This window comes from Scyliorhinus canicula, chromosome 11, assembly GCF_902713615.1.
Source record: "Scyliorhinus canicula chromosome 11, sScyCan1.1, whole genome shotgun sequence".
Classification (NCBI taxonomy): domain Eukaryota; kingdom Metazoa; phylum Chordata; class Chondrichthyes; order Carcharhiniformes; family Scyliorhinidae; genus Scyliorhinus; species Scyliorhinus canicula.
This window is the reverse complement of record NC_052156.1, coordinates 18,514,768-18,535,796: the sequence shown is the minus strand read 5'-3', so window position 1 is coordinate 18,535,796 and position 21,029 is coordinate 18,514,768. Positions and strand designations below refer to the sequence as shown.

Genomic DNA, 21,029 nt, shown 5'->3' with positions numbered 1-21,029 from the left:
CATTATGTGGCTAACTATCAGGACTGGATCTTAAACCCATGGCCTTCTGCCTCAGATGAGGATGGTGGTTACCCCTGAGAGGTCTCAGCTTATTTCACTGAGCTGAGGGCTTCATCTTTTTTGCAGGAAGAGAAAGGACTTATTCAGGTCACTGAAAGGGAGAATTAAGTAAATCAGTCCTGTGAATTCCAAGACAGCAAAAAAAATTGTTTTAAAACCGAGTGCTGGAAATACTCAAGAGGTCTGGCAGCATCTGTGGAGAAGGAAACGATTAACGCTGTGCATCGAATATGACTCTTCAAAACTGAAGGAAGGTAGAAACATGATGGGGCTTAAGCAGTTAAAAGGGGCGAGGGAAGGAAGATCTGGGATAGGCTAGAGGGCAGGAAATATTAAATAACAAGATGTCATGGGGTGGTAATGGTGTAAAAAAGAACAATGCATTTGCCCAAAAGATTATTCATTGACAATTAGTTGTTGAAGGAGTTCTGTTTTGATGGTACAGTAGAAAGTTGGAGTGAGGTGCCTCCGGGTCCAGTGTATTTGTAATTTCCATCAATTACTTGGATTTAAAAGCTCAATTCAAATTAAACCAATTTACAGACTATCAAATGAGGAGAAACCGTAGAATCAGCTGGAATAATTTAGGAATTATGAAATACGCAGGTGGCTGAACAATGCCTATGAAATTTACTGCAAATATTCTACATAGAACGAGCAGCAAACATGTTCCATGAATTGTATTTAAATGGCTGTGGATGAAAGGAATTAGGAGTCTTGATGGACTTGATGCTCAACATATCCACCCAGTAAGCAGCAATCGAAAATCATGAGAATGATGAACTATATAACCATAATAGTAATACACAGGTTTGAGGAAGAATTGATCAAACTGTACAATGCTTCGGTCAGATGCACCAATAGTATTGTGTCCATTTCTAGCTTCCGAGAGACAAACTGAAGACAATCTACAATCTGGTATAAAAGCTCAGAGTCATGAGGAAACAAAGATTTTTTCTGCTTGGAAATGAGCCATTTGGGAGGTGATCTTTTCAAAGTCTTTATCATAGTTAAGAGAATATAAAATGTAAATCTACATCATGACTAAATTCAATTGAGAGAAGAGAGCATGGGGAGATGCGCTCAAATTAGGGCTGATATTAGAAAGTGCTGCACACAGTTATCATAGGTGAAATAGGCTTCCAAGTAGAGTGTTTGATGTGAAAATCCTGGGTTTATTTAAGGAAAAGAGGGACTTGATATTTCTAAATGGATAAAGTACGGGCTGTGTTTGCTGCCAACGCTGTGCATTTGTCGCTGTACTGCTTTAATCTGTGATGTCATTGCGAGCAACTGAGTAGGCAGCGACCAGGAGCAGAGATACTTAAACAGCCATTAAAAATAGTGATTTAAAAAGCTGAATCTTCTCCTTCCTGTTTTCCCTCCATTCATTCCATGCAGTTTACACTTTCAACTCTTTGCTTCTTATTAATCCCATTCCTCACCCAGTTTGGTAGCCGTGACAGCCTTTTCACTCGGGTGCCTGATTTACTCCAGAAGACAGCACTTTCTGCTGGGGTTAATATCAGAAATTGAATGTGGTTATAGTTAATGTAAGGTGGCTGAAGATGTGGTGGTTAAATAAGGAATCTTCTGGGGGTAACTTGTCTTCACAGGGTTAATCTCGAGGCCTCCTCAGACTCCAGTCATAGCTGCAGACTCACTGCAAGGTGAGTCAGTTGTCCATGTTGCATTGGTGAAAAATTGGCGGTCGACAGCAGAGAGCTTTGATTGCACATTCCTAATCTCGTGGTTTTCATTGGCTCTGTGACTCTTACAAATGCGTCATTGGTTTCTGCACATGTGCAAACAAGAGGAGATAAGAGGTTAGTGTGCACAATTAAAGCACATGGAACTGGGGATAATATACTGACATTGACTGGGAATTGGTTAGCAGACATGAAACAGAGTAGGAATAAATGCATCTTTTCAGAGTGGAAGGGGGTGACTAGCGGGGGTACCACAAGGATCAGTGCTTGGGTCCCGGCTATTGACAATACATAACAACGATTTGGATGAGGGAATCAAATGGAACATTCCAAGTTTGCTGATGACACAAAACTTGGTGGGAATGTGAGTGGTGACGAGGATGTAAAACAACCTCAAGATGGTTTAGACAAGTTAAGTGAAAGGGAAATACATGGCAGATGAGGTATAATGTGGATAAGTGTGAGTTTATCCACTTGTAGGAAAAACAGAAATGGTGATAGATTGGAAACCGTTGACTTCCAAAGAGACCTGGGTGTCCTCATAACCAGTCACTGAAAGCAAGCATGCAGATGCAGCAAGCCGTTAGGAAGCCAAATGGTATGTTGGCCTTCATTGCAAGAGGATTTGAGTGCAGGAGCAAAGATGTCTTATTATAGCTGTACAGGGCCTTGGTGAGACCACACCTGGTGTATTGTGTGCCGTTTTGGTCTCTTCACCGAACAAATATACTTGCCATAGAAGGAGTGCAGTGAAGGCTCACCAGACATTCCCAGGATGGCAGGATTGTTGGCCGAGGAGAGTTTAGGCCGACTAAGCCTGCATTCACTGAAGTTTAGAAGAAAGAGAGGAGATTTCATTGAAATGTATAAAATTCTGACAGTGCTGGACAGACTGGATGCAGGGAAGATGTTTTCACTGGCTTGAGGGGTCTAGCACAAGGGGTCACAGTCTCAGGATGCAGAGTAGGCCATTTAGGCCTGAGAGTAGAAGAAATGTCTTCACTTGGGACCACATCAGGCTATGGAGGTCAAATTGACATATTTAAGAAAGAAAAAGATAGTCTGTAGACAGTAAGGGTGTCAAGGGGTATGAGGAGAGAGCAGAAGTCAGACATTGATATAGAGGATCACATTGAATGGCGGAACAGGCTGGATGGGCTCAAAAGCCTAATCTTCCTCTTTTCTATGTTTTAAGTGCACAAGCGCAGACTGGTATCAACAGCCGTTTCACACAGCCATCTTGAGTTGGCGGGAACGGTGTAAATTAAGATGGGATAAATAGCTGCTTCTAGTCATAATTAAACGATAACATTTCAGATTAAATTCATCATTCAAAGGTTGGGCACAGAAAACAATGACAAACTGTTTGTTTGATACAGTTAAGCCTTTGTATGTAAGTATTTGATTATGTTTGGATTATGGAAGAAAATATATATTTTTTAAAGAATAATGCCAAAGCCCAACTAGACCTGTATGTTAGTTGAGTTGCTGTGATTCCCATTTTTGTTGCTGTCATGCAATGCAGTCTGAAGTAAAAACATCAACTGAAGAAACCGATATTTGCCTTCCAAAGTCAGGAACTCCAGTTCCTGCCAACTTTGGATCTCTTGCACATGATTCGGCTGTACACGCATAGTTTTTTAAAAAATGTTCCTCAGGCCAGGAATCGGCCCTATGCTCGTGCACAGAAGTAAAAACAAAAATGGTTCAACAGGCAGATCAGATGACCTGATAGGAGCACCATCGTAATGTGTGTCCCAGGGAACAGAACAGTAGGATGGGGGAGGACTGGGAGAAGCCCCCAAACCAGGGATGAAGCTCCCAAATGTTAGTCCCAGGTAAGGGATAAAGGTGGAGGACAGAAATAGATCCCATTCAGCTATGGTGGTTCTAAGGAACTGCTATCGTAACGTTGGTAGTTTTGGACTGTTGTAAATATTGATGGGCATTGCTTGTCAGCTAAGGGACCCAGTTTCCAGTTTGACTTTGTGATGGTGCAGTGAATGTATAGTCTCCGCTCACCCTTAGAAGATCCTAGGTGTAAGGGAAACCGACGGGTTTACAAGAGCTCAGTGGACGGTTTGAAGGCTAGCACATCTAGGGTAAAAAGATTAGCACTGTTGCTTCACAGCGACAGGGTCCCAGGTTTGATTCCCAGCTTGGGTCACTGTCTGTACCGAGTCTGCAAGTTCTCCCCGTGTTTGCGTGGATTACCTCCGGGTGCTCCGGTTTCCTCCCACAAGCTCCGAAAGACGTACTGTTAGGTAATTTGGACATTCTGAATACTCCCTCAGTGTACCCAAACCGGTGCCAGAATGTGGCGACTAGGGGCTTTTCACAGTAACTTCATTGCAGTGTTAATGTAAGCCTGCTTGTGACAATAAAGATTATTATTATGTACCAGCCCTCTAATGAAAGGATAAGCCTCTGAAGCAGGAGAGGGAAGGGTGGTTCACAACAGAGAAGCAGTCTCGATTCCCAAAGGTCATAAATTATTTTCTCTGCTTACTTTTTGTGACTGCAAACCCCTTAAGCTTAAGAGGGAGTTTTTTTAAAAAAATCCAATTAAGGGGCAATTTAGCGTGGCCAATCCACCTACCCTGTAAGAGGGAGAGTTGACAGCTAATTTCTGTGGTGGATATTGAGGAGTGCAGACCATCCCATCCATATGGCTGACTGTCCCATTCAAATTTGGTGCCTTTCTTTAACTCACATAATCCAGCAGGGTTAAATGAGCACAGGTGAAACTCCTGATATTTGATCCACAGTTATTTTTACGGTTACGATGTGCAGAATTATGTACAGCACATTTGTGGTTTCCCCAGGTTCCAATAATTTTCTATGACATAATCAGTGGTCCTTGAGGTGAATTCTTGTATTTCATTATCTGTGTTCCTAATAGCTTACATTAACTGGAAACTATTAGTGAATGATGATAATTGCACTCAAATTATTTTGTTTTTCATCTTTGCTAAGGCATGTTCCTATATCTTTTACATATTTGCTGTTTTCTGCTCCCATATGCATTACCATGCATTTATCAGCATTAAAACCCACCTCCACTTCTTAGCAAAATTAGCCTATGTTTCTTTTAACTGGTGCTTCCTTCAGAACTATGAGACCCAGGACGAAGCTGTGAAATAGATTTATTGCAAATAGTGTTATGACCCCCTCGGCTAGTGTACTGTCAAATCCGGCTCCACTTAACCTGGAGTCCAACACAAGTGAAATTAGATATTATTTTAAAATACCTGAGGACCATGGCTGAGTCCAATAAACTGCAGTTGCTAGATTTGTAGATTTAACACAAAAATAACCTTGTATTATTTTACAGTAATATAATTAAACTGACAAAAATGTAACTACCTAATACCTCGAACCCCTCTTCAATTCACTCCACTCTTCCTATTCGTGCGCGCGCGCACACACGCGCACACACACACATACACACACACACACACACACACACACAGATAACATAGAGGGAAGAAAAAAATTATAAACTAAAAAGGATGAAATCTCCGATGGACTATGATGGTTTTCAGTTAATGCCTTTCAGGAGTTCAAGTGTTTGCTTCGGTTCTTCTTCCTTCTAAGCTTGAGGGTGTTTTCTCTGGCAAGGCTGTCTATTTGCTTTTGTAGATTCAAGATAATTTCAACAATATAGTAAACATATGCCAGGAACTTACTGATTTAAGAACAATAAAGCAGTCCTTTACTTCAGCAGAGAGTGAGCGGGCTCCTTCTTTGTTCAAGGTCAGTCACTTCTGGCCAGCTCTCTTGGAAGCATCACGCAGTAACTGATCACTGTGTTGTCAGCCAGAACGATGTCCCTGGCTAGCCCACAGGTTGCCAGCCAACCAATCAAACTGACTTCCTCCAAAGCTGGCCCTTAAGATTCCCTTGGCGCCGCGAGCCTGTTTTCTGCTCTCCAAAAGATAAATCCTGGAACACACTCTCCTGACTAGAAGGCTACCGCAGCTCAAGTGTACAGTTTAAAGGTGCATTTCAATTATGAGTACACAGACCACAAATTATAAAATAAAATAAAATAAATGGGAACTAAAGGAAATGATAAAAAAGGGTTCAATAGGGAACTGGGAAGAGTGGTTGCCAAACCCACATGTGCTCCAAAATTGCAGAGGCGTACACTGACATATGTTAAGATAATTCTCTGAAACTCCTGCCACAGACAATTCCTGTTCGTGATCCCTTTCTCAGTAGGTAGCATCTGTAGAAGTCAGGTATTTTAAATACACTTAATATAGGTAAGAAGACTGTTTAAGACAGAAATATTAAATCCCAGTTTTAAAATGAAAGAAATATACAACTTCGAAACTCAGACATGTGTTTGGGAAAAACAGAACCACTGATAAAAACATCACATTCTTTCAAGGGCAGCTGCTAAATCCCATGGGCTGTAAGGTGGAATAATTAAAGGCTCCATTGTTCTGATTCAAAAGCCACTTGTGATAACAGCCTGAACCACATTCCATAACGTATGCAAGCCGAAACATTTTAGACTGTGTCAAAAAAACAGTTTAAATTATAGTATGATGAGATGACATAATGTCTTAATTGTTGCAGATAAGCAACAATTGGAAGTGGCGTTGCATCGTAAAGATGGACGGCTTGTTATCAAATCAAATGTGTTTTGAATATAGCTTAAACCAATTAGGATTATATTGGGGTGTGATCAGATCGCTTAAGACAGATATGAAAGAGTATATCCATGGATGATTTGGCCACCATTTTAAAAAGAAAGACAAGAAGAAAGAAAGACAGAAAGAGACAGAGAGAAAGAGACAGGAAAGAGACAAAGAGAACAAGACAGAAAGAGAGAGAGAAAGTAAAGGAAGAGAATTAGAAAAGAGTTCTGTATTCCTATTTCATTTTCATACTTTGACTTCAGCCTTTGACTTTTAAAGTTGTGTTCAGGCTATTGTCTCAGAAGATAATTCCTGTGATTCTTTGAAGAAAATTAAATTGTCTACAAACTACCTTTTAAATCATTTTCAAGTTGTAACCAATGAACTTCAAATAAAACAATTCTTATTTGCACCTGACAAGTTTTAAACTTGAATTTCTACTGAGTTTCAGCAATGTCTCAACAAAAACCGGCAACCGTAAATTGAATAAAACTTCACAAATTCAAAGATACTACAGCATCTCTCACCCGAACAGACCACACAGGAAATTCCTGATGCAGACCAGGACCTGAAATAACTGAACTAAAAATGATGGTTGCGATCTTGAGTCCGTACTCGCCGCCTGTGGGATTGGCGGTACGGGCAGAAAATATTGCGAGAACCGGGAAACGCCATTCACGCCGGAGAGATTGCGTTTCCCAATTTTTTCCCCACCCCACGCTGGTGACATCATGCCGACAAAGGGCATAAATAAATTTGAATTCCTTTAAATGCCATTAGCGGCCCCCTGCCAAATGATTCCTCACCCACTAAATATTTATACCTCACCGACGTGAAGTCCCAGTGGCAGAGTTTACAACAGTTTTCGCCGGGTGTGAGGCAGTCAAGCTGATGCCTCCTGGGGCTCAGAGTGATACAGGTTGACACTAAGTCAGGGGAAAGTGGCAGGTGTGGATCCTGGTGAGTGCCCCATGGGAGGAGGGGGGGAGCTCTCAGGCTCCATCCTGCCAGAATGATGTCGTAAACCACACACTTTTTTTCCCAAAGAGGCTGAAGATCCCATGAGAAAATGTGTCTGTACAAGTAGAGAGTTACATGCCAGTTTTCTGGCTGAGCCTGGTACTTGCCAAATTCTAGTAAGATTCCACCCGATATATGGCGTTCCTGTTGTAGTTAAGGTCAGGCCTTGGAAGACATTTTGGCTTCATTACAAGGTATGCTGTAGTCAGGAAATTGACTGCCTTTCTGTGCAACGAGCACCCACTTAGCAGAGCTCGCAAAGACTCAAATAGTTTCTCAGTTGTCTCATGACCAGCTACTGACTAGGTTCCTTGGTGGGGAGGTAAATTGTATTGAGATGGTAAACTGTATTGAGTTGGTGATGCATCATGAAGCAACAGCAACCTTCAGTAACAGTTTCAATAATACAGCCAATATGTCCACACTACTCTAGATCACATGATTGGCTAGCCAGTCTGGCTCAGTGTTGTGATCTGGAACAAAAGATGTCACCTGGAGCTCACATTCTCCTCAGTTGGTTCTAGGCAACCTTGCAAACCAATGCTCTAATGGGTATGATGGTCCTTGTTAGGCACGTAGGAGGAAATGTGTAAATGCTTTCCGTGGGTAGGGTCCTCCATTTGGTTAAACTTGATCATTGATAAGTACCGGTAAAAGTAATAAGTAACAAGAACAATATGTTAGCTCGATTCATGAGGTTATCTCAGGCTGCATGGTAGCACAGCAGTAAGCACTGCTGCTTCACAGCACCAGCGACCCGGGTTTGATTTCTGGTTTGGGTCAATGTGTGGAGTCTGCACGGTCTCCCCTTGTCTGCGTGGGTTTCCTCCGGGTGCTTCAGTTTCCTCCCAAAAGTGGGCAGCACGGTAGCATTGTGGATAGCGCAATTGCTTCACAGCTCCAGAGTTCCATGTTCGATTCCGGCTTGGGTCACTGTCTGTGTTGAATCTGCATATCCTCCCAGTGTGTGTGTGTGGGTTTCCTCCGGGTGCTCCGGTTTCCTCCCACAGTCCAAAGATGTGCAGGTTAGGTGGATTGGCCATGATAAATTGACCTTAGCGTTGGGTGGGGTTATGGGGATAAGGGTGGAGGTGTTGACCTTGGGTAGGGTGCTCTTTCCAAGAGCCGGTGCAGACTCGATAGGCCGAATGGCCTTCTTCTGCACTGTAAATTCTATGAAAGACTTGCTTGTTAGGTGAATTGGATGTTCTGAATTCTCCTTCAGTTTACCCGAACAGGTGCTTTTGTATAGCGACTAGGGGATTTTCACAGTAACTTCATTGCAGTGTTAATGTAAGCCTACTTGTGACACTAATAACGCTGATTATTATTATAGATCTACAGCTTCCTATTATCTATTTATATATGATTTTAAGTGAGACTATTTTTATGGTTACATGTGAAATTTGCTCTGAAAAGAATAGTCGTTACTTTAACAGAGTTCCTTACGTAAGAGTCCTTCCTGTTGATTCCCTTAATCCCCCTTTCTTCATTTTGTTGCCATTATTATTTTGATCCGTGGATGCTTAATGGACATGTATCTTTAAGTCAAGTAGCAGGGAGAAGAGAATGAGGAATTCAAAAAGTTGCAACATAATATATTGGGGGCGAAATTCTCCGACCCCCACGACGGGTCGGAGAATAGAGGGAGGGCCTTCCCGACATTTTTCCCGCCCTCCCGCTATTCTCCCCCCCCCCCCCGCCCAACTCCCGACACGAATCACTGCCGCCGTTTTTTTACGGCCGGCCGGGTTTGACCCACCCGGGTTTGACGCCAGCCTTACGATTTCTCCCGTTTTGGGAGAATCGCGCCCTGGGTGCTGGTTTTCTAGCAATAGAACTCAGAATTTGTGGCACCTGAGAGATGGGCGGGACTCAATTCAATTGGTTGGCTTGTGGCCAATGAATTGGCCAAAAGGCCTTATTCTGCCTGGTAACAGGTGGTGATTGGATCTTGTCTTGAGTGGAATGATTTCCAGAGACCTAAGAAAATCCTGGACGCTCAAAGAAAAGTACCTGCTCCCTCTCTCTCTCTCTCTCTCTCTCTCTCTCTCTCTCTCTCCCTTTCTTGTGTTCTCGCCAGAAAAGCTGCTGAATTTCTGAATCTACAATGAAAACATCAAACTGAAAGCCTAGATTTAAGGAAGGTGTGCTGTAAGACAGCCATCTGAAATGTGTGTGTACGTGGGGCGAAAGTAGGGGATTAAGAATTGGATAATAGTTAAGCTGTTGTGTTTGCTGCATGTTTAATTATAGTGACTGTTGTTAATGTACTTAATTGAATTTACAAACCTGGTGACTAGAGTTATTGGGCAACTAAGAGTATTTTTCTAAGAAGTATTGGTTAATTCAATTGTTTCTGACTCTGGATCAAGGGGAGCTGGAATTGATTGCGTCTTACCCCAGGGTGTTGTAACACTTAGAAGAACTGGTAGGCCTCGGTGTTTCGGGCAGTGTATTCTGCCTGTCAGCTGAACGAACAACTGGAACAGATGCAAGAGGTAATAGGGTAGATAGATAAAATAGGGTAGATAGATGGCATCTTAAACACCTCAATCACCCCCGCTTTGTCTTTGTTACATGTAGACTAAGCTTTTTCAATGGATAAGCTGAATGTTGTGGTCATGGCTGGCTGGTCTCCCACACTCTACCCTTCATAAACCTCAGGTCATCCAAAGCTCTGCTGCCATGCCTTGGCTCACATCAAGTTCTGTTTACCTATAGCCTCTGTGCTCACTAACTTACATTGGCTCCTGTTCATGCTACCAGTCTCTTTACTCCAGTGCAGCAAGTCCTCAAGGACTGATGCAAAAGGTTTCCAGCCTGACTAGACAGCCTTGGCTCAGTGATAATACTGTTACCTCTAAGACAGCAGGTTATGGATTCAGATCTCAGTCTCAAGACTCATAATCGACATTCAGCTCTGCCATGACAGGCAGTCCTTTTCGATGTCTAGACCTTCGATGTCTAGACCTAGTCCCTGTTGCTCAGAAGGGAAGGGAGAAGAGGAACAGAGCACTTGTCATTGGGGACTCCATAGTTAGAGGAACAGACAGGAGGTTCTGTGGGAACGAAAGAGACTCACGGTTGGTGTGTTGCCTCCCAGGTGCCAGGGTTCGTGATGTCTCTGATCATGTTTTTGGGATCCTTAAGGGGGAGGGGGAGCAGCCCCAAGTCGTGGTCCACATAGGTACCAACGACATAGGTAGGAAGAGAGATGGGGATTTGAGTCAGAAATTCAGGGAGCTAGGGTGGAAGCTGAGAGCTAGAACAAACAGAGTTGTTATCTCTGGGTTGTTACCCGTGCCACGTGCTAGCGAAGTGAGAAATAAGGAGAGAGAGGAGTTGAACACGTGGCTACAGGGATGGTGCAGGAGGGAAGGTTTTGGTTTCCTGGATAATTGGGGCTCATTCTGGGGTAGGTGGGACCTCTACAAACAGGATGGTCTTCACCTGAACCAGAGGGGTACCAATATCCTGGGGGGGAGATTTGCTAGTGCTCTTCGGGGGGGTTTAAACTAATTCAGCAGGGGGATGGGAACCTAAATTGTAGTCCCAGTGTACAGGATGTTGAGAGTAGTGAGGTCAGGGGTAGGGTTAAAAGTTCGAAAGAGGGCACCGGCAAGCAAGACGCTGGTTTGAAGTGTGTCTACTTCAACGCCAGGAGCATCCGGAATAAGGTGGGTGAGCTTGCAGCATGGGTTGGTACCTGGGATCTCGATGTTGTGGCGATTTCGGAGACATGGGTAGAGCAGGGACAGGAATGGTTGTTGCAGGTTCTAGGATTTAGATGTTTCTGTAAGAACAGAGAAGATGGTAAAAGAGGGGGGGGTGTGGCATTGTTAATCAAGGAAAGTATTACGGCGGTAGAAAGGACGTTTGAGGACTCGTCTACTGAGGTAGTATGGGCCGAGGTTAGGAACAGGAAAGGAGAGGTCACCCTGTTGGGAGTTGTCTATAGACCTCCGAATAGTTCGAGAGGAAAGTAGAGGAAAGGATTGCAAAGATGATTCGCGACAGGAGTGAGAGTAACAGGGTAGTTGTTATGGGGGACTTTAACTTTCCAAATATTGAGTGGAAATACTATAGTTCGAGTACTATAGATGGGTCAGTTTTTGTACAGTGCGTGCAGGAGAGTTTTCTGACACAGTATGTAGACAGGCCAACAAGGGGCGAGGCCACATTGGATTTGGTACTGGGTAATGAACCCGGCCAGGTGTTAGATTTAGATGTAGGTGAGCACTTTGGTGATAGTGATCACAACTCGGTTATGTTTACTTTAGCAATGGGCAGGGATAGGTATATACCGCAAGGCAAGAATTATAGCTGGGGGAAAGGCAATTATGATGCTATTCGGCAAGATTTAGGATGTATAGGATGGGGAAGGGAACTGCAGGGGATGGGTACAATTGAAATGTGGAGCTTTTTCAAGGAACAGCTACTGCGTGTCCTTGATAAGCATGTACCTGTCAGGCAGGGAGGAAGTTGTCGAGCAAGGGAACCGTGGTTTACTAAGGAAGTTGAAGCACTTGACAAGAGGAAGAAGAAGGCTTATGTTAGGATGAGACATGAAGGCTCAGTTAGGGCACTTGAGAGTTACAAGTTAGCCAGGAAGGACCTAAAGGGAGAGTTAAGAAGAGCGAGGAGAGGACACGAAAAGTCGTTGGCGGATAGGATCAAGGAAAACCCTAAGGCTTTCTATAGGTATATCAGGAACAAAAGAATGACTAGAGTAAGATTAGGGCCAATCAAGGATAGTAGTGGAAAGTTGTGTGTGGAATCAATCAGAGGAGATAGGGGAAGCGTTAAATGGATATTTTTCGTCAGTGTTTACACTGGAGAAAGACAATGTTGTCGAGGAGAACACTCAGGTTCAGTCAACCAGGCTAGATGGAATTGAGGTTCAAAAGGAGGAGGTGTTAGCAATTTTGGAAAATGTCAAAATAGATAAGTCCCCTGGGCCAGATGGGATTTATCCTAGGATTCTCTGGGAAGCCAGGGAAGAGATTGCAGAGCCTTTGTCCTTGATCTTTATGTCGTCTTTGTCGACAGGAATAGTGCCGGAAGACTGGAGGATAGCAAATGTTGTCCCCTTGTTCAAGAAGGGGAGTAGAGACAACCCTGGTAATTATAGACCTGTGAGCCTTACTTCGGTTGTGGGTAAAATGTTGGAAAAGGTTATAAGAGATAGTGTTTATAATCATCTTGAAAAGAACAAGTTGATTAATGATAGTCAACACGGTTTGGTGAAGGTTAGGTCATGCCTCACAAACCTTATTGAGTTTTTTGAGAAGGTGACCAAACAGGTGGATCAGGGTAAAGCGGTTGATGTGGTGTATATGGATTTCAATAAGGCGTTTGATAAGGTTCCCCACGGTAGGCTATTGCAGAAAATAAGGAAGTATGGGATTGAAGGTGATTTAGCAGTTTGGATCAGTAATTGGCTAGCTGAAAGAAGACAGAGGGTGGTGGTTGATGGCAAATGTTCATCCTGGAGTTCAGTTACTAGTGGTGTACCGCAAGGATCTGTTTTGGGGCCACTGCTGTTTGTCATTTTTATAAATGGCCTGGAAGAGGGTGTAGAAGGATGGGTTAGTAAATTTGCAGATGACACGAAGGTCGGTGGAGTTGTGGATAGTGCTGAAGGATGTTATAGGATACAGAGGGACATAGATAAGCTGCAGAGCTGGGCTGAGAGGTGGCAGATGGAGTTTAATGCGGAAAAGTGTGAGGTGATTCACTTTGGAAGGAGTAACAGGAATGCAGAGTACTGGGCTAATGGCAAGATTCTTGGTAGTGTAGATGAACAGAGAGATCTCAGCATCCAGGTACATAAATCCCTGAAAGTTGCCACCCAGGTTAATAGGGCTGTTAAGAAGGCATATGGTGTGCTAGCCTTTATCAGCAGGGGGATTGAGTTTCGGAGCCACAAGGTCATGCTGCAGCTGTACAAAACTCTGGTGCGGCCGCACCTGGAGTACTGCGTGCAGTTCTGGTCACCACATTATAGGAAGGATGTGGAAGCTTTGGAAAGGGTTCAGAGGAGATTTACTAGGATGTTGCCTGGTATGGAGGGAAAGTCTTACGAGGAAAGGCTCAGGGAATTGAGGTTGTTTTTGTTAGAGAGGAGAAGGCTGAGAGGTGACTTAATAGAGACATATAAGATAGTCAGAGCGTTAGATAGGGTGGACAGTGAGAGTCTTTTTCCTCGGATGGTGATGACCAACACGAGGGGACATAGCTTTAAATTGAGGGGTGATAGATATAGGACAGATGTCAGAGGCAGTTTCTTTACTCAGCGAGTAGTAGGGGTGTGGAACGCCCTGCCTGCAACAGTAGTAGACTCGCCAACTTTAAGGGCATTTAAGTGGTCACTGGATAGACATATGGATGAAAATGGAATGGTGTAGGTCAGATAGGCTTCAGATGGTTTCACAGGTCGGCGCAACATCGAGGGCCGAAGGGCCCGTACAGCGCGGTAGTGTTCTATGTTCTATGTTCTTCAGTGACAGTGTTCTCCCTGCTGAACAAGATGTACTGCTCCTTCCATCTCAAACTGTTAATTGCAGTCGGTAAAGATCTAACCTGCCTTTGCTGTCAAAGGAGCTGTTTGGTGATGGACCTATTGCCTTTTTGATGTCTTCATACATGCCCTTAGCATTCCCTGTGTTGAAGGGTATATGGACATCCTAGCAAAGTTGTAAATAGTAACAGTGGTGCAAAAGATTCTGTTATTTCTTGCACCGAGTGTTGCAATAGATGGCTTGAGATTATTTAAAATATGTTTTTCAGCCAAATGACTTGGCTGTAGCCAGACTAAGGAGATCTGTTCCCCTTCAACTCCTCAGTGAAGGTCAGAAATTCTGCCAATGTAATGCAGAAGATTCCAAGGCTGGGCTTGTAGATGCATTTTTGTGGCAGCTACCATTTTAAAATGCAGCCTTTCGCTAAATCAAAATATCTAAGTTATTGTCTTGTCCCATTTTAAAATATAATTTTAATCCTTTTGTGTTGAGAGTTAATATTATGATTGAAACAGAAGGAAATTTTCAGTGCAAAATTAATCTTTCTTCTACCTTTGTCATTCAGGAACTAAAAATACTTCCGATTTACATCTTCATTTTCCAGTCGCTTTCCTTATGGCTGAAGCCATGATTCTAATAACTAACTACCACAAACTATCGCTCAATGATGCGATGTCTGCCATTGAACACAATTTCGTTTTGCAAATCCTCTGAAATGGCTCAGTAAGCCACTCAAAGGGCAATTAGGGACGGCATCAAATGCCCGTCTTGCCAATGACACCCACATTCCATGAATAAGACGAGTGGGCAGAAGCAAGAAATCAAATGTGGGAGCATTTGGCCTCACCAAGAGGGCAAGACATTACCTTGCTGCAAATGTTGCTCTTTGTGCAGGAGGAAAATATTTTTCACCATTATTTTTAGTAGGGTTAATTAAAAGTACATGCTTCTCATCACATCCCTGTAAATTTATTTAATCTGTCAGGACGCTTTTTAATGAGAATATTTCAGTGAAATTTGCCACTGGAAGGAAGTACTGCCTGTCTATAAGGCAGTAGAAAAATGTCCACTCCCAATCTTAGACTAATGCTTAAGAGTTCTGAGAGATCTTTGCATTCTGCGAAATTATTAATGTGTACAATTTTAATTCTATTAAAATGCTATTTTGCTGATCATTAGAAGGCCTCGGTGGCAATATAGGGATTGTCGACTGTAACAAAGGATATCATGGACTGAATTTTAGCAATTATCTGATACTTCATTACCTAACTCATTGTGAAAGATAACCATTTATAATCATTCGGGTTGACATGCCTGATTCTGGGAAAACCCCGCACAAATTCAATTGCTCCTGCTCTTCGGGATAATTGTGGGCTGTGTGAAGTGATTTTAACTGCAGCAGCATGTAGCAAATGAATTGATTTTTAAAAAAACAGAGCCTGTATTATTTTGCTGATTTACCATCTTTTGTTGCCTTACTCTTTCTGCAGTGATATATGATGGCTGCCCCAAATCGCTCAAGGCTGGTGTTTGGTGGCCACGAACAAAGTTTGGACTCCCAGCAGCCGTACTGTGTCCAAAAGGTTCCCTTGGTGAGTGATGATGCTGGATTCTCATAAGAGATTTTTCTTCATGCTCGCAAGTCGGTGCTGTGACCTGTTCAGTCATATATTGTTGGAAAATGATCTGATTAGTTGAACAAATGTGCATGCATACTTATTGGAGGGTGGACAACTTGTTATCCTCTTCAGTTTGTCAGTGGCAGTGGAAACTTCCTTAATGGTTGAGCCCAAGGGCAGTGATTTTTGAAAGGTAAAAAGAAATATAGATAATGCTTCTGACAATTGGAGCAGGATCTGGCTTGAAAAGCGACAATACACCTGCACTTCAATGAGGAATTGAACATTTCTAGAGTGTGGCACACTGGTTGGGAACCTTTAAGATCTTATTTCTCAGTAACATCCCTCAGATTGTTTTGCCTATTCTATATTAAGTCACTACGCTATAATAGTCTCTATTTGTAATTTAGCTGAGTTTTGCTTTTCGAATAATGTGCAAGTTAAGAACATATATAGTGCCTTTGATTAAACATTCCAAGGCTCATCATAGGAGCATTATAAAACAAAATATGACCCTGACACACATAAGGAGATGTTAGAACAGGTGACCAAAAAGCTTAGTCAAAGATGTCGGCCTTAATAGTGTCTTAAATGAGGAAAATTAGGTGGAAAGGTTTAGGGTGAGAAATCCAAAGATTAGGGCCTTGGTAGCTGAAGGCACAGCTACCAGTGGTGGAGTGATTGAACAGGGGTACTCGAAAAGCAAGAATTAGATGAATGTAGAGATCTTGGAGGATTGTGCGGCTAGAGGAGATGACAGAGATGGGGTGGAACTGGTCCATGGAACGATTTGAAAACGAGGATAAACATTTTAAAATGGAGGCATCGCTTGGCCAGGAGCCAGCGAGTACAGGGTGAACTTGGTACGAGTTAAGACTTGAGCAGGAGAACTTTGGATGATCTCGACTTTACAGCGGATGGAATGTGGGACACACTGGAATAGTCAAGTCTAGAATTATCAGTAGCTGGGCTGAGGGTTTCAGGTGGAACTGAACTGAGAAGAAGTGAAGTTGAAGGATTTTCGGGTGGTACGTTGTTAGTGAAGATCTGGCAACATTTATCTCTCTGTTTCATTGTCTTTTCCTGCATTCACACTGAACATTCTCAAGAGCTGCAGGTATCTCAATCTATTCTAAATCAAACCACAGCCGATGAGGTGAGAATTGAATCCAAACAGCAAAATGAAAGATTTAACCAGTCAACCCAGCTGTGATGAAAAATGGATATTTATATTTTCAAAAAGGAGTGGCTATCATAGAATGTATTGCAACTCTGCCCAAGAGAAGTTCAGATAGTCCACACTAGGTTCCCTATTGCAGTTATTTTAGGATATGCTGTGCGTATACACTGAAACAAATTAAAAGTTTTTCAAAATCAGGAAGGGATCGAGACAGCATATACAGCAAAACTGTTCTCATTGGCAGAATGATTGAGGACCAGAGCACATCGATTTAAGGTGGTTGGCAAAATAATGAATGGCGAGATGAGGAAAAATGCAGTAGTGGTTAGGATCTGGAATGCACTGTCTGAGAGAATGGTGGAGGTAGGTACAACTGGGGCTTTTAAAAGGGAATTGAATAAGCACCTGAAAAGAACAAAAAAGTCACAGGGCTCCCAAAGGTAGGTGAGCGGAACGAGCCAAGTTGCTCTTGCAGAGAACTAGCAAACACAACGGGCCGAATTTTCCCCTTCGTGCTGTAACTATTCTCTGATTCCATGGCATGATCTTGGGAAATCGGCAGCCTAATTCGCACTATTTTTGATTTTCTTTTGCATTGATGTCCAGGTGCTGTTGCCCAAGGCAAATTTATACCTCTTAGAATTCTCATAAAATCTGTTCTCTTGTTAATGAGTACAATATCTTGCAGGTAATGGTGAGCATGAAGCAATATTAGTTCAATTTGAAAGACTACCATAACCCACCTCTTGCAATGCAAGTTAATTATTCTGGAACCTTAATTTGTACAGAAGAGGTCCTAATTTGCTTCAGCAGCTCAGAATTTAGATTTGGAATATAGACAGGTCAAAGGGATGTAACGTGAGTTAAGTGAATGGGCAAAAAGTTGGCAGATGGAATATAATGTGAGAAAATGTGAAGTTGTTCAATTTGGCATGAAGAATAGAAAAGCAGAATATTACTTAAATGGAGAGAGTGTGCAGAATGCTGCAGTACAAAGGAATCACAAAGAGTTAGCATGCAGGCACGGAAGTAATTGGAAGGCAAATGGAGTATTATTGCAAGGGGGTTGGGGAGTATAAATATGCACGCCTTGCTACAGCCGGAGACTGCACCTGAAGTAGTGGGGTTTTGATCGTCTTACTTAAGGAGGGATACACTTACATTTTTTAAAAAAGGCGACTCCCATTTCTGAAGATGAGGAGGATTTATTTTCCCCAGAGAGCCCTTAGCCTTTGGAATTCTCTTCTATGAAGGGCAGTGGAAGCAAGGTCGTTGACTATATTCAAGGCTGAATTGGAAAGATGTTTGATTGACAGGGGAGTTAAGTGTAATGGGGAATAGGAGGGAAAATTGAGGGCACAGTCAGATCAGCTATGATTTTATGAAATGGCAGGGCAGGCGCAATGGACTTTTGGAAATGAGTTCAACATAGAACATAGAACAGTACAGCACAGAACAGGCCCTTCGGCCCTCGATGTTGTGCCGAGCAATGATCACCCCACTCAAACCCACGTATCCACCCTATACCCGTAACCCAACAACTCCCCCTTAACCTTACATTTTAGGACACTACGGGCAATTTTAGCATGGCCAATCCACCTAACCCGCACATCTTTGGACTGTGGGAGGAAACCGGAGCACCCGGAGGAAACCCACGCACACACGGGGAGGACGTGCAGACTCCACACAGTGACCCAGCCGGGAATCGAACCTGGGACCCTGGAGCTGTGAAGCATTTATGCTAACCACCATGCTACCGTGCTGCCCTCAAAAATCTGAGAGAAAATAAAGTTGCACAACTTTCAGGAACAGTAAATCCAGCAAAAAAGAGGGGCTAGATTTTAACATGTGATTGTTGGTTAGGCAGGCAGGAAACCCGGGGCCTATGACAGGTTGGCAGAAAAAATCCTTTGAAAGAATTAGTGTTGCTCTGGAGGGTAAATCCCTTAAAGAAAATCATTGGAGCCGTGGGAACTGCCTCTCTTTCCCATGGCCCCATCTTTATTTAACTAAACCATCTCCCCATGACTGCTCCTGGGAAGGTGCCTCCATTTTGCTGGTAGCCTCAACATGCGGTAGGGCACGGGTCAGCCGTCATCGGCAAGATCTCAACAGTACCGATAAGTGGGCCCAGTTTGGCCGACAATGATTGAAATTGGCTGCCTGCTGCCTTGGCCTGCCTCCTGCTGTCTGTAAAATACCCCGATGGTGGCACCTCGCCAAGGAGTCGAACAAACCTGATGCCCTGCAAATTTACCAGCCTTCCCCATCCCACCCCAAAATGCGCTGACACCTCTCTCCCCCTCAATCACATTCTGGGGCCTGTAAAATTCCAGCTAAAAAGCTTGACGCTCCTGCTATAAGGTACTGAATTTATGACAAGTCTGCAGTAATTAAAATGGGTTTGTGCACATGCGGAGGTAATTGTAAAAATTTAAATCTGTTGTAAAATTATAAGAATTTTTTCCAACACAATTTGCACCAGTACTAGTTTCAAATTCAGTTTGGAAAGACCGTTACTATATTTGACTAATTTTTATTTCCTACACACACACACACACACACACACCCCCTCGTACCCTTGCTCACTGTCTAACTCTTAACGATTCTTTGCCTTTCTCTTCCTCCCACTTTGTGACATGCTCTTTTGTATATGCCCTGACAAACCTGCCCACTTTTCTTCTCTGAACACAGTCTTTTAGCATCTTTAATTTATTTCCCCTTTGATTCTTTGGCATGTAAGCACTTTATTTGAACTAGGCCAGTCTCGCCCAATGTTAATGCATCCTTTTTTATACACTTGAGCTCAGTAATTTTGCACTTGCTGTGTAAACAAAGAAAAGTTCAAGAATAAAGTGATGTTTGAATGACATACAGATGGCAATTTCTTTAACCTCTCTCAGCGCACAGTTTTGATGTGCCGCTTCCTTTCACACACTTTTTTTGCCATCTTGACTCTCATTTCTTTTCCTCTTCTCCCTTGCTTTGCAGAGATGCGGGCTGCTGGTAAGTTGTTTTGCTCACAGCTGGATTGTGTGACGCTTTGCTTGGCTTGATGTGGAAGTTATTTTGGTAAAATAATAGCAAAATATTGCAGATGCTGTAAATCTGAAATAAAAACAGAGAATGCTGGAAAAACAACAGCAGGTCTGTCAGCAGGAGCAGAGAGAGAAGCAGAGTTAACGTTTTGAGTGTACATGACTCTTCAAAACTCTATGTACTCTCTCTCCACAGATGTTGCCAGACAGACCTAAATATTTCTAGCATTTTCTGCTTTTATTTCTTTCTCGGCTTTCTCGGATATCTATCTTATATTATGGCCGCCTATTTCAGGCACTGTCATTCGCCACTGTGGGGAGGAACATGGCTGGTTGGAACCAGATCTCTTTAACTGTACGTCTCCACCATTCACACAACTGGCAGACACTGTAAGTACCATTGTGAAAAACCTACTGCGGTTTTCAGACCTTAATGTGTCTTGAACTAAAGATAATCAATTTTAACTCATTTCTAGGGGAAATTTCAGCTGCAACATTACGCAAATACATACTGCAATGTGGCCATTGTGATAGTCAATAAGATATTAAAGGTTGGATTTTTAACTCAATGTGGTGGGAATATTTTGAAGAGCTGATCTACTCATTTATCCTGTCCTGTGCCATTTCCTAATTTTCTGCCGAAAGATGGTTGCTTGGGAATTGTTCCCAAATACGTTGGTTGCATCCCCTCAAATAAGTTGCTAAATAATGCCATTTATCTGTGAATAAATGGTACAAAGGTGGGAGAGGGCTGACTAGATGGCTAGTGTGTGAATCAGACTGACTCTTAACCGCACAGGGTTCAGTCACTGTTCCAACTGAGGCAGACTCGGGGTCTGCAGCTACACATTACTCCTAATAAAACATTATGCACGTTTTGGCAAATAATCCAACAGATGACCTGCCCTCAGACAGAGAGCTCAAGTGGTAGATGATATTAGTGTACTTTGATATCAAAGTTCAATAGTAACCTTTGCTGACTGATACGGTTATGCTCCTTCCTAACTGAAGTGAGGAACTTTCATCACTAAATCTTAAAAATCTAGGATTTGCCGTCAGAAAAAGTAAACCAATCTGAGTTGAAGATATTAAAAGATTTCTCGTTGAGCAGAGGCTTGTTGGAAAATGGAATGATTTACCACAAGAAGTAGCTGAGGCAAATATTGCATCTTACTGAACACTGAATAGTAATTTGAAGTAAAGGAAGATACGGCCGATGGAAAGTGGGTA

General features: G+C 42.8%; 1 protein-coding gene across 8 annotated transcripts in view; it reads left to right on the top strand.

Moving 5' to 3' along the window:
- The window catches only part of celsr3 (cadherin, EGF LAG seven-pass G-type receptor 3), a 295,892-nt gene that overhangs the window by 195,280 nt on the left and 79,583 nt on the right, over positions 1-21,029 (top strand). For 6 of the 8 annotated variants that reach the window (XR_005462394.1, XR_005462395.1, XR_005462397.1 and 3 more), the window contains exons 16-18: positions 15,453-15,554; positions 19,753-19,767; positions 20,095-20,189. Coding sequence is in view for 4 of the 8 variants with exons in the window: in XM_038812389.1 (XP_038668317.1) it covers positions 15,453-15,554; positions 19,753-19,767; positions 20,095-20,189 (212 nt within the window). In the remaining 4 variants the exon portion in view is untranslated. The remainder of the gene's footprint in view (positions 1-15,452; positions 15,555-19,752; positions 19,768-20,094; positions 20,190-21,029) is intronic. The other 2 variants (XM_038812388.1, XM_038812390.1) reach the window with 1 other exon arrangement.